Source organism: Ostrea edulis, chromosome 1 (genome assembly GCF_947568905.1).
Source record: "Ostrea edulis chromosome 1, xbOstEdul1.1, whole genome shotgun sequence".
In the NCBI taxonomy this organism is placed as follows: Eukaryota; Metazoa; Mollusca; class Bivalvia; order Ostreida; family Ostreidae; genus Ostrea; species Ostrea edulis.
This window is the reverse complement of record NC_079164.1, coordinates 110,685,717-110,697,819: the sequence shown is the minus strand read 5'-3', so window position 1 is coordinate 110,697,819 and position 12,103 is coordinate 110,685,717. Positions and strand designations below refer to the sequence as shown.

Genomic DNA, 12,103 nt, shown 5'->3' with positions numbered 1-12,103 from the left:
ATTATTTGTAAAAATCAAAAACCTTCAGGGGCAATAACTCATAAAAGGGGTCGAAGAATCATTTCGCAATGAATAGATTGAAGAGTCTCCTTGACTAGTCGAAGACATTGGTGAAGGTTTGGTATCTTTACGGTGTACGATTTCGGAGGAGTAGTGATAACAAGGTTAATACTCTAAGGGGCAATAACTATTAAAGGGGTCAGTCTTAAGGTACAGGAATTAAATCTTTAAAATATATTTAAAAGGACATACTAAAGATACAATGATATGTAGTATATGTTGAAAGACAAAAGAGATATAAAAAGAGCTAAATTTCTCATATTTTGAATGACCTTGACCTTTGACCTTGATATAAATCAAAAGGTCAAAGAATGAAGATTCTAATGCAGTTAGTCCCATGTCTCTAGGATAAATGGTTTTAAAAATTTTCAATTATTTGTAAAAATCAAAAACTTCCAGGGGCAATAACTCATAAAAGGGGTCGAAGAATCATTTCGCAATGAATAGATTGAAGAGTCTCCTTGACTAGTCGAAGACATTGGTGAAGGTTTGGTATCTTTACGGTGTACGATTTCGGAGGAGTAGTGATAACAAGCTTTTATTGCAAAAGGGGTAATAACTCCTTGAGGGGTCAACGTTCATATACGCAGGGTGAACTGCCAAAATCTTTTAAGGAGTACATTCTTATGGGCTATAAATCTTTTCGATAAATCTTGAAACTCAAAATCACGGGGAGGAAAAATAATAATAATAACTAGTGATCCTAATTGTTCGCGAACAATTAGAGGGCTTCCCACCTTCTAGCGGTTTTTCAGTAGTGTTGAAATGCTAAAAGCACCCCCACCCTACCCCACCCCACCCTCACCAAAAAAAAAAAAAAAAATGGATTTGGCTAGAAAAGAAATTCAAATTTGCCGCCTTGAGTGTTGTAGTGTTGGAGATTAAGGCCTTGGTTTCGCACGATAGTACCGGTCAAATATTTGGAAAAAAAGGGTGCGAGTGTTGCATAGCCGGCACATATCAGGTAAAAGTGTAATGGGACTTGTGCAGGTGTTTGGGGTGACTTTAGACCTGTTAGATGTGATATTTGGAGGTGCAAAGAAACCGGATGTGCCATTTCCCTAGATTGTAGTAACTGCTGGTGCATGCTGGGAGTCTATACAAGCCTCATGTTGTCAGATGTTGTGAAGATGCACTGGATTTGACCGTGTGTGTTGTGGATTGTGGAATTGAATATACAGTTTGTAATGGCTCATCCTATGTGTTCTAATTCACGGAGACAATGTCTTTCAGTCATTTCACCCAAGGAGGCATGCGTATACGGATTGATAGGCTTTGACAACAAACAACCAAAATGGCGGCCGGTGAATTAGAAAGTGTCTGAGTGCATGTAGGATATCTGAACGGAGAATAGGAGTACTGCATCCCATCTGATCCTGCAGGTAAGTGTTTATTTGTTTACAATGACAGTCGGGATGGAATGTCAATGAGTTCAACTGTCGAGTAAAGTTGCATCATCATTATCAAAAAAAAAACAACTTAGTCTTTATGTTGATGCAGGCAGACAATTGAATCTGGCCTATGTCTTTTCATGAATGTAAATGGAATTCATGTTTGATTGACAAGACAGTCAAGAGATGGAAGAAGTGGGTGTAGGTCAGATGTGTAGGTGTAGGTCAGATTAGCTAGAATCCTGTAATTGTTGCATGGCATGAGACCGGTCAAAATAGTGTATTGAAACAGCTGATCACAATCAGATCACTTGAAGGGTGGGGGATTTCTTCCTTGGGGACGACAGGCGTGATGGGTGGGTTGGCCTTACTCGTGGAGACTGGCCCCTGGATGCGTGACCTTGACCTTTGACCTTGACCCACTTTCAAGGTCAAACCTCAAAAATCCTGTTGTTGGGCATGAAACCGGTCAAAATAGTGTATTATAAACAGCTGATGACAGACAGATCACTTGAAGGGTGGGGGGTTTCTTCCTTGGGGACGACAGGCGTGATGGGTGGGTTGGCCTTACTCGTGGAGACTGGCCCCTGGATGCGTGACCTTGACCTTTGACCTTGACCCACTTTCAAGGTCAAACCTCAAAAACACATGGGGGAGAAAGTGTGACCTTGACCTTTGACCTTGACCTCATTTTGAAGGTCAGAGAGGTCACGGGGCTTCGTTTAAGTGGTCCCGCATCCCTATCTACATCCGTGAAGAAGTTGTGGGCTCGAACGACGACGTCGGAGACTTTCGGGGGCGAGAACCGTGCTTCGGGGTTCTCGGTTTCCCTCGGTCAACTTTTCTGTGCGAGAGCGTTTCATCTGGAATTCGTCGGCGAAGGTCTCGCCTCTCCACGACTTGCGGTCTAGTGAGAGTAGCGATAACGGGGTTTTCGACGTTTAGTCGCCGCCATTCGCAGAGTGGTCAAAGTTCAGAGTTGACATTCGTGATGCCGAGACCGGTCCAAAATTCCTTGCTGACCCATGTGATATTTCGATGCTATCTGAAGCGTGAAAGAGCGTATAAAAAGTGCCATTTTCTGGCCATTCTGGATGACCTTGACCTTTGGCCTTGACCTACTTTTTCAAGGTCAAGGTCACCCAACCCGTCCCAGTGGGTTCCGTCTCTCTACGACGAAGACTTTAGGAGTCGTCAATTTGTAGGGGACAAATCGCAAAACATGAGGGGGCATTAACTCCCTTTAGGGGACACCGAATCCCTTCATTTGAAATTCTTCGCTTCTACTAATTACCCTCTATGTTTTAGAAAAGGTTTCATCCTCCTATCATTTACGGTTACAAAGTAGAAGTGCTAACAATGATTTCTGCGAAAGGTCAAATAACTCCGTAAGGGGTCAAAGTTCAATTACGCAGGGTGAACTGTATTCGTTTCTCAAGAAGTACTATATGATGGACTATAAAGTTTTTCGATAAGTCTTAAGACGAAGATTTTTTTTGACGGCAGGAAAATAATAATAATAATAATAATAATAATAAACAGAACAATAACAATAGGACTTTCCACTGAAAGGTGGAAAGCCCTAATAATAAACAGAAGAATATCAATAGGTCTTTCCACAGAAAGGTGGAAAGACCTAACTAGTAATCCTAATTGTTCGCGAACAATTAGAGGTCTTTCCACCTTTTCTGGATTTGTTTCTTGACCTTTGATCTTGATCCATTCTTCAGTAGGTCAAATGAGGCCAAAAAAAATTGATTTGGCTAGAAAAGAAATTAAAATTTGCCGCCTAAATTTGAGTGTTGAAGTGTGTTCAATGCTTGGTTTCGCATTAAGTACCCGTCAAATTTGAAGGAGAAAAGGGGTGTGGGTGTTGGGTAGCCAGCACATATGCACATATCAGGTAAAAAGTGTAATGGGACTTGTGCAGGTGTTTGGGGTGACTTTGGACCTGTTAGATAGGATATTTGGAGGTGCAAAGAAACCGGATGTGACATTTTCCTAGATTGTAGTAACTGCTGGTGCATGCTGGGAGTCTACAAGCCTCATGTTGATGTTGTGAAGATGCACTGGATTTGACCGTGTGTGTTGTGGATTGTGGAATTGAATATACAGTTTTTAATGGCTCATTCTATGTGTTTTAATTCACGGAGACAATGTCTTTCAGTCATTTCACCCAAGGAGGCATGCATATACGGATTTATAGGCTTTGACAACAAACAACCAAAATGGCGGCCGGTGAATTAGAAAGTGTCTGAGTGCATGTAGGATATCTGAACGGAGAATTAGGAGTACTGCATCCCATCTGATCCTGCAGGTAAGTGTTTATTTGTTTACAATGACAGTCAGGATGGAATGTCAATGAGTTCAACTGTCAAGTAAAGTTGCATCATGATTATCCAAAAAAAAACCCAACTTAGTCTTTATGTTGATGCAGGCAGACAATTGAATCTGGCCTATGTCTTTTCATGAATGTAAATGGAATTCATGTTTGATTGACAAGACAGTCAAGAAATGGAAGAAATGGGTGTAGGTCAGATGTGTAGGTGTCAGTCAGATTAGCTAGAATCCTGTAATTGTTGCATGGCATGAGACCGGTCAAAATAGTGTATTTAAACAGCTGATCACAGACAGATCACTTGAAGGGTGGGGGAGTTCTTCCTTGGGGACGACAGGCGTGATGGGTGGGTTGGCCTTACTCGTGGAAACTGGCCCCTGGATGCGTGACCTTGACCTTTGACCTTGACCCACTTTCAAGGTCAAACTTTAAAAACCCATGGGAGAGAAAGTGTGACCTTGACCTTTGACATTGACCCCATTTTGAAGGTCAGAGAGGTCATGGGGCTTCGTTTAAGTGGTCCCGCGTCTCTATCTACATCCGTGAAGAAGTTGTGGGCTCGAACGACGACGTCGGAGACTTTCGGGGGCGAAAACCGTGCTTCGGGGTTCTCGGTTTCCCTCGGTCGATTTCTCTGTGCGAGAGTGTTTCATCTTGAATTCGTCGGTCAAGGTCTCGGATCTCCACGACTTGCAGTTTAGCAGGAGTAGCGATAACGGGGTTTTTGACGTTAAGTCGCCGACATTCGCAGAGTGGTCAAAGTTCAGAGTTGACATTCATGATACCCAGACCAGTCTAGAATTCCATGCTGACCCATGTGATATTTCGATGCTATCTGAAGCGTGAAAGAGCGTATAAAATGTGCCATTTTCTGGTCTTTCTGGGTGACCTTGACCTTTGACCTTGACCTATTTTTCAAGGTCAAGGTCACCCAACCCGCTCCAGTGGGTTCGGTGTCTCTACGACGAATACTTTAGGAGTCGACAATTTCTTACGCAGAAACCGTAAAACACGAGGGGTACTAACTTCCTGAAAGGGTCCTCGAATCCTTTGGTTGAATTCCCATGTCAATTGGACCAAGTCGTCTCTATGTTCTGGAAAAGGTCGGATGCTCCTATCATTCACGGTTTTCGAGAAGAACCGATAACAAGGGTTTTTCGCGTAAAGTCCTCCAAGTTCGTTAAAGGTCAAAGTTCAGTTACGCAGGGTCAAATCTGAGCATGTTTCGAGATGTCGAAAAGGATGGTCTACATTGATTTTCGATAAGTCTTAAGACGTCAAAAGCTTCTCGCGGCGGAAAGAAAAGAAGACAAATAATAATAACTAGTAATCCTAATTGTTCGCGAACAATTAGAGGTCTTTCCACCTTTTCAGACATTCAAACAATGTCTCTGAATACAAAAAAATGTGTACCTTATATGCTTTAGATGGTATAAAAATTGCTTATTTTCAAAGTTTCTAGATGACCTTCACCTTTGACCTTGACCTAATTTTCAAGGTCAAAGGTCAGGGATGTCACTTCAGTTGGTCCTGTCTTCCTACAACAAATACTTTAGGAGTTGTAAATTTCTACGCTAAATTTAAAATTTTTAAGGGCATTAATTCCTGTTAGGGATCAACGAATCATCAAAAACAGGAAGTCATCTTTTACAATTGATCAGGCAATAAGTTTAGTGAACATTTCGTGTTCGTCCCATTTACGGTTTCAATACTGTAGTGATAACAATGGTTTTTACGCAAGTCGCTGTAAATCGAAGAAAGGTCAAAGTTCAGAGTCGTAATGCAATGCATTGACTTAAGTTGCTTATTGACATATTGTGCATAATATACCTAATCTGTACTTTATATGCTTTAGATGCTGTGAAAATTGCTTATTTTCAAAGTTTCTAGATGACCTTGACCTTTGACCTTGTCCTAATTTTCAAGGTCAAAGGTCAGGGATGTCACTTCAGTTGGTCCTGTCTTCCTACGACAAATACTTTAGGAGTTGTAAATTTCTACGCGAAATCGAAAACTTTCAAGGGCATTAATTCCCGTCAGGGATCAACGAATCATCAAAAACAGGAAGTCATCTTTTACAATTGGTCAGGCAATAAGTTTAGTGAACATTTCGTGTTCGTACCATTTACGGTTTCCATACTGTAGTGATAACAATGGTTTTTACGCAAGTCGCTGTAAATCGAACAAAGGTCAAAGTTCAGAATGGTAATGATATGCGTTGACTTAAGTTGGTTCTTGACTACTTGTGCATAGTATACCTTATCTGTACTTTATATGCTTTAGACGGTATGAAAATTGCTTATTTTCAAAGTTTCTAGAGGACCTTGACCTTTGACCTTGACCTGATTTTCAAGGTCAAAGGTCAAGTATTCCATTCCAGTTGGTTCCGTCTTTCTACGACTTATATTTTAGGAGTTTTGAATTTTTCCGTAAAAATCGTAAACTTTCAGGGCCATTAACTCCCTTTAGGGATCACTGAAAACTTAAAAGTAAACACTACAACGCTTCAGCTTGATCGACTTAAGAATTTAGTGAAAGTTTCATGCTCTTATCATTTACGGTTTTCGAGGTGAACCGATAACAAGGGTTTTTTGCGTAAAGTCCCATAAGTTCGTTAGGGGTCAAAGATCAAATACGCAGGGTGAGATCTGAGCATGTTTCGAGATGTCAAATATGATGGTCTAAATTGTTTTTCGATAAGTCTTAAAACGTCAAGAGCTTCTCGCGGCGGAAAGAAAAGAAGACAAATAATAATAATAGTAATAATAATAAAAAACAGAACAATAACAAAAGGTCTTTCCACAGAAAGGTGGAAAGACCTAATAAACAGAACAATATCAAAAGGTCTTTCCACAGAAAGGTGGAAAGACCTAATAATAATAATAATAATAATAATAATAAACAGAACAATAATAATAGGAATTTCCACTGAAAGGTGGAAAGCCCTAATAATAATAAACAGAACAATAACAATAGGGCTTTTCACAGAAAGGTGGAAAACCCTAAATATAAAAGATAGATACCATGCAGATATATCATACCATTCAAATCCCGTACTATATCATAGAATAACAAGAGGCCCATGGTCCACATCGCTCAACTGATCAGCATTTCTTATCAATAAACAATCATTATACAAGCAGCCTGGTTCAGAAAATAACGTTTCAAAGGTACCGATTAAAAATTCATTAATCATCAAACTTAATTGTTTACCTTGACTACAAATTCATTCATTATCATATGCCTTTGTAGACGGGTATGGCCTTTCATATTGACATGTAAAAATTTGATCCCCTGACGTGGCCCCACCCTAACACGAATGGCTATGGTTTTTACAAACTCGAATCTAGAATGTTTGTCAGGAAGCTGTCATGTAAATATCAGCTTTTCTGGCCCGTTGGTTCTTGAGATAAATATTCATTAAAAAAAACACCATAATTTTGCATTTGTTGTGATTATTTCCCCTTGCAAGGGGGTATAGCTCTTCATTTGAACAAACGTGGATCCCTTTACCTAAGAATTATTTGTATCAAGGTTAATCTAAATAGGCGCCAGTGGTTCCAGAGAAGAAGATTTTTCGAGATATCAGCATGTAAAAATGTGATCCCCTAATGTACCAAACCCTACCCTTGAGGGCCATGATCTGAACAATTTTGAATATGCTCTATATCAGGAATATCTCACTTCAATCTCCACTCTTACAGTCGATTGGTTCTTGAGACGATTTTTAAAGAGTTCCCCTACATATTCGCATGTAAAAATGTGATCCCCTATTGTAGCTATTGTAGCTATGCATCTACATGAACACTTTGGTCTTCTATTGTAGCCCCATCCTACCCCTGGGGGCCATTATCTGAACATTAAACTTGAATATTCTCTAAATCATAACGTTCCACTCTTCTGGTTCAGTGGTTCTTGCGAAGAAGATTTTTAAAGATTTTCTTTATATACCTGTATGTATAACTTTGATCCCCTATTGTGGCTACAACATACACCCAGGGGTCAATGTTTTAACAAAGTTAAATCTGCACTATGTCCGAAAACTTTCCTGTCAATCTAGCTTTTCTGGCCTAGTGGTTCTTGAGAAGATTTGCAAATGATCCCACCGAAGTTTTGAGATTATCTCCTTCTTTGAGGTGAACATAGCCATTCGTGTAAATAAACTTCAATCCCTTTCGAAAGGTTGCTTTATGACAAGTTTGATTGAAATTAGCCCAATAATTCTTGATAAAGTCGAAAATATGAAATATTTACAGACAGAAGAACGGACAGAGAGACGGACGACGGACAACGGGTGGTCAGAAGAGCTCACTTGAGCTTTCAGATCCATTGAGATAAATATTGTTAGAAATGAGAATGAAACGACTTATGAATTTGCACTTGATCGAAACAAACTAGCTCCATAAAAGACTCATGGGGTACATTACTAACCAGCGAAGATGCATTTTACCATGTAAATATTAAATACTATAATGGTTCTAAAGCTTATGATGCAAATTAAAATGGATCTACAGTACATGAGGATATTGGCACATTATATATTCATTCATAAGTATGACTATACTTGACTGAAATAGGTCATAATCCCATCGGACATAACGGAGGTTCAATATATGAACCCGTGACTTTAGAATATTAGATACGTCAACAACTGTGCTATCTGTGGCCAACGGCTGGTGGTGACTTTTCTACGTCATTAAAGCGTATAGTGTTGAGGAATCGCACACCAGAGCAGGTATCTCACCTGTCAGTTCAAGGTGTTAGGTCCACTGCACTACACATTGCAACTTATTACTATAGAGCAAAGTGGGAATAAAAAAGCAAATTAGACCAGAATTAAACCAAAAAACTCTAATTTGAGGTTACTGATCCACCAATTAAACTGCTTCAAATTGTCATCGGTCATCGAGCAAGTCTAACTTCTGCAAATGTCGTCCAGGATTCTCAGGTGTATTCATTTAGCAGAATTTTGTGAAGATTTAACAGAGACACCGATGAACATTATTTTATCAGACCTGACATGCAAACCTTCGGATCAGGTTAGGTAAATTATATTGAGTGGATCAGATATGTTGTTAGGAATTATGATAATCTTTGCTGTAGTTACATGATAATCATCTAAACGTTTACCACGATTAAAAAAAATATCGAAGTAGGCCCTCCCGAATCAATTATCTGTTCATCGGAAAATACAATTCCTACACGAATAAGAGAATCAAAAGAAAAATATCAACATTCAAAATGCTTTTCCTATACCTATTTTCACAAAATTAGTATTGGATGTTGGACTCGACCGGCAGTTCCGTATGTAGAAGTTATCAATATTCTTATGCTCAATGTAATTACTTACGTGCCAAAGGTATTTGAGATCCATCTTGAAATAGGTCAGCTGTTTTTACACTTTCATCTCTACAATACAATTGGCTGAATTAGCATGTTAATGTCGTTTTCAGTGGAAATTGGCTATCATCGGAGCATGACAGTGCATTGCAACCAATAGTTTAAGTATAAGTATGCATATGGACAGCACCGCCGTAAAATGGCTGAAATATTGCCAAAACGGCGTAAAACCCACACCAATCAATCAATCGTATGGACAGCTAAGTTATTTCTAAATATCTAATACCGCGTGCTTGACGAATGAATAATTACAAAATATGTTATGACCAGTCGAAAGGGAATGCTTACTCCTCCAAGGCACCTTATTCCACCTCTTGTATATCCAGGTACCTTGTTTGCCCAACTCCCTATTTGGCATTGATTATAGGAGTTGTGAAATTTATCACTATTCATTATCTTCACATTTCATGTTAAACGATAAAGTTTCACGCAGTCACAGGAAATAATAGAAATCAAGCCCTTCCGGTGCGAAGACATTGCAATAATGCTAGACTACCGTACGGGTGCTGAGATGCTTCATCCGACATTTGAAATAAGATATTCGATATCATACTACTGCGACTGATAAACACACAGAAATACACGGGGAATCACTATAATCAGAGTACATACTTTAACCTATGCTTGGTGTTAAATTCCTGACCCGCTTAACCAAATATACCAGCCATTTGTGAATATCGCGCATGACCCCTTGATCCCCTGAACAATGAAAATATGTAGATCGAGAGGTGAACAATCACAAACTCATGGAAACAGCAGAGGTGAGATAGGGTACATGGAGGAAGTGAGCCCCCATGTTGACAACACATACTCGCCATGAACCTATTGTTTTGATCTACTTGATGTTAGGCTAATTCCATTACACAAAATATTCATTACTAGTATTTGACAAGACATGTGCTTTATTTATCATGATAATATTCTATAAAGTACAAGCGTTTATAGTCATTGATCACCAGATCTATGGGATACGTGTTATATCTTAGCAGTAAACTCGAAGAAGTTTCGTAGTCGTTTTTGCATCCACCTTTCCACACATGGATTACAATTACGATATAATACACTACTCATTTGAAGGAAATATGGTCATATACAGCATTTCGCGAATTATATGGTCGATATAACAACCTAAAATTAGGTTAAATACTGTATGCCGTACATCGTCGGAAACCCGTTGGTGCTGCCATTACTGCTGACCCTTATTGTTCCGGGTATACTTACGGCGATTCCAATTGTTCCTCGATAGGTCATATAAGGTCAGGCATTTTAATGAGTTATGTGAAAATATCGGCGTTGTCTCCAATGGGAGGTAAAAGAAGTGCGACCGACCGTGGGTTTCCGACGATGTATGATGTGTTAAATACCAATTGCTAGGTCGTTCTTGACACATTTGTTTTAGATATAGACTACTCCGTTTACCTGGTAAAGGTGTATGTCTCAAAGCGGGTGGGGCTGGTAGACAGGGTATGCTTACGCCTTCTAGGTAACTGATGTCGCCTCTCCTACGAGAATATCAAGGGTCCGTGTCTGCCAAACTTGTAATTTTGTATTGCTTATAGGAAATTAATCACTGTTTGTTATATTCACCTTTTCATACATTTAATGAAAAGTGTTGTGTGCTAAATGGAGGTTTAGAGGACTGTTATAGACGATACTCAGGAACAAATTAAATATAGTTTTCGAAAAAAGAAACATTCAAAATATTATTTTGAAAACCTATGTAATGATCTATGTTTCTTTGTTACTTAATACTGCATTCGAGACTAGACATAAATTCAAAACTGTTCATTTCACCCTACGCTGATGCAAAAATGATTGCAATAGATGATGTTAGCGAAACTTACATGCGCTCTATCTCCATTTCTATAAAATAAAAAAAGAAAACGATTGTGCATCGTAGCCATAAAGCATGTACAAGATATGTGAATAATTCATGAATGCCCAGGCATGGGGGTACAGCGATCCTACAACATAAATTACCCACTCGCAAAATATTGATATCGGTAAATATCAGTACAGAGCTTTAAGTTATGTGTATGCTTTAAACACCCGACTTCAGATGGAATGATCTTATTCTTATGTAAGGGAAATTGCCTTACATCAGTTTTACTGTTGATACCATAACAGAGGAAAGTTGTCCGCGTCAAAGTGATGTTGTGATATGTTGCATAGAGAATACCCGGACTTAATTACACTGAAACCATCATGGATTACTGGGCACGCTTAATAAATCTGGGAGTAACTACCCTACCTGATATAGTGGCTGTTTTTGATCATTGAAAACTTCGATTTTAATGAATTAACATATTCAAGTATTGGCCAATAACATATTTTAGTGGCTGCACCCACAAATTAAACTCGTGGCGTTTGTTTACAAATAATATCGGACAATACGATGGCAGATCACTCTTAGAGGCAAGTCAAGTATATAATTATATGTCATATAGTTATATATTAAACGAAATTTGCCTTTATAACAGAGGTTATGCGTACTTTGTCAGTTTTCCCCGATGGGCAATCCTCGGATTATTCCGTTTCCTTCTATCCCTCGAAACATTCAAGGGGCTCTCCGATTAGTTGGCATATGAACTTAAGTAATTGAAAGTCGAGGGTTTTCTTAATCATATAACCACGGCTATGATAGTATGAACGGAGACAATATGCATGGTTTGCGACGAAAGTGCTGAGCTATTTACGTAGAATTTCGCGCTATAAATTTTGCCCGATAACTTCTTTGATTCCTGACATCCCAGCTGCTTACATACATTATAACAGCCGATCGTCTGGTTGCACGAGACTAGTGTCATTTGTATTATTTGTTGCTACTAACGCTTGACTCAAACGCCGTGTAAATGTTAAACTGGTTCCCCGTTAATTGGTGCTACACACAAACAACGGGTAACTGGTGCTTTGG

At 39.2% G+C, this 12,103-nt stretch overlaps 1 protein-coding gene and 1 long non-coding RNA gene across 2 annotated transcripts in view; one reads left to right on the top strand and one right to left on the bottom strand.

Moving 5' to 3' along the window:
- Nucleotides 1-12,103, bottom strand: part of LOC130048670 (peroxidasin-like) — a 416,263-nt gene that overhangs the window by 26,999 nt on the left and 377,161 nt on the right. The window contains exons 8-9 of the mRNA XM_056145683.1: nt 11,034-11,052; nt 9,140-9,198 (exon numbers count right to left, since the gene is read on the bottom strand). Coding sequence (XP_056001658.1) covers nt 9,140-9,198; nt 11,034-11,052 — 78 coding nt within the window. The remainder of the gene's footprint in view (nt 1-9,139; nt 9,199-11,033; nt 11,053-12,103) is intronic.
- LOC130051326 (uncharacterized) lies at nt 739-3,846 on the top strand. The gene is made up of 2 exons (XR_008799792.1): nt 739-1,442; nt 3,619-3,846. It is a non-coding gene; the product is annotated as an uncharacterized LOC130051326 (long non-coding RNA).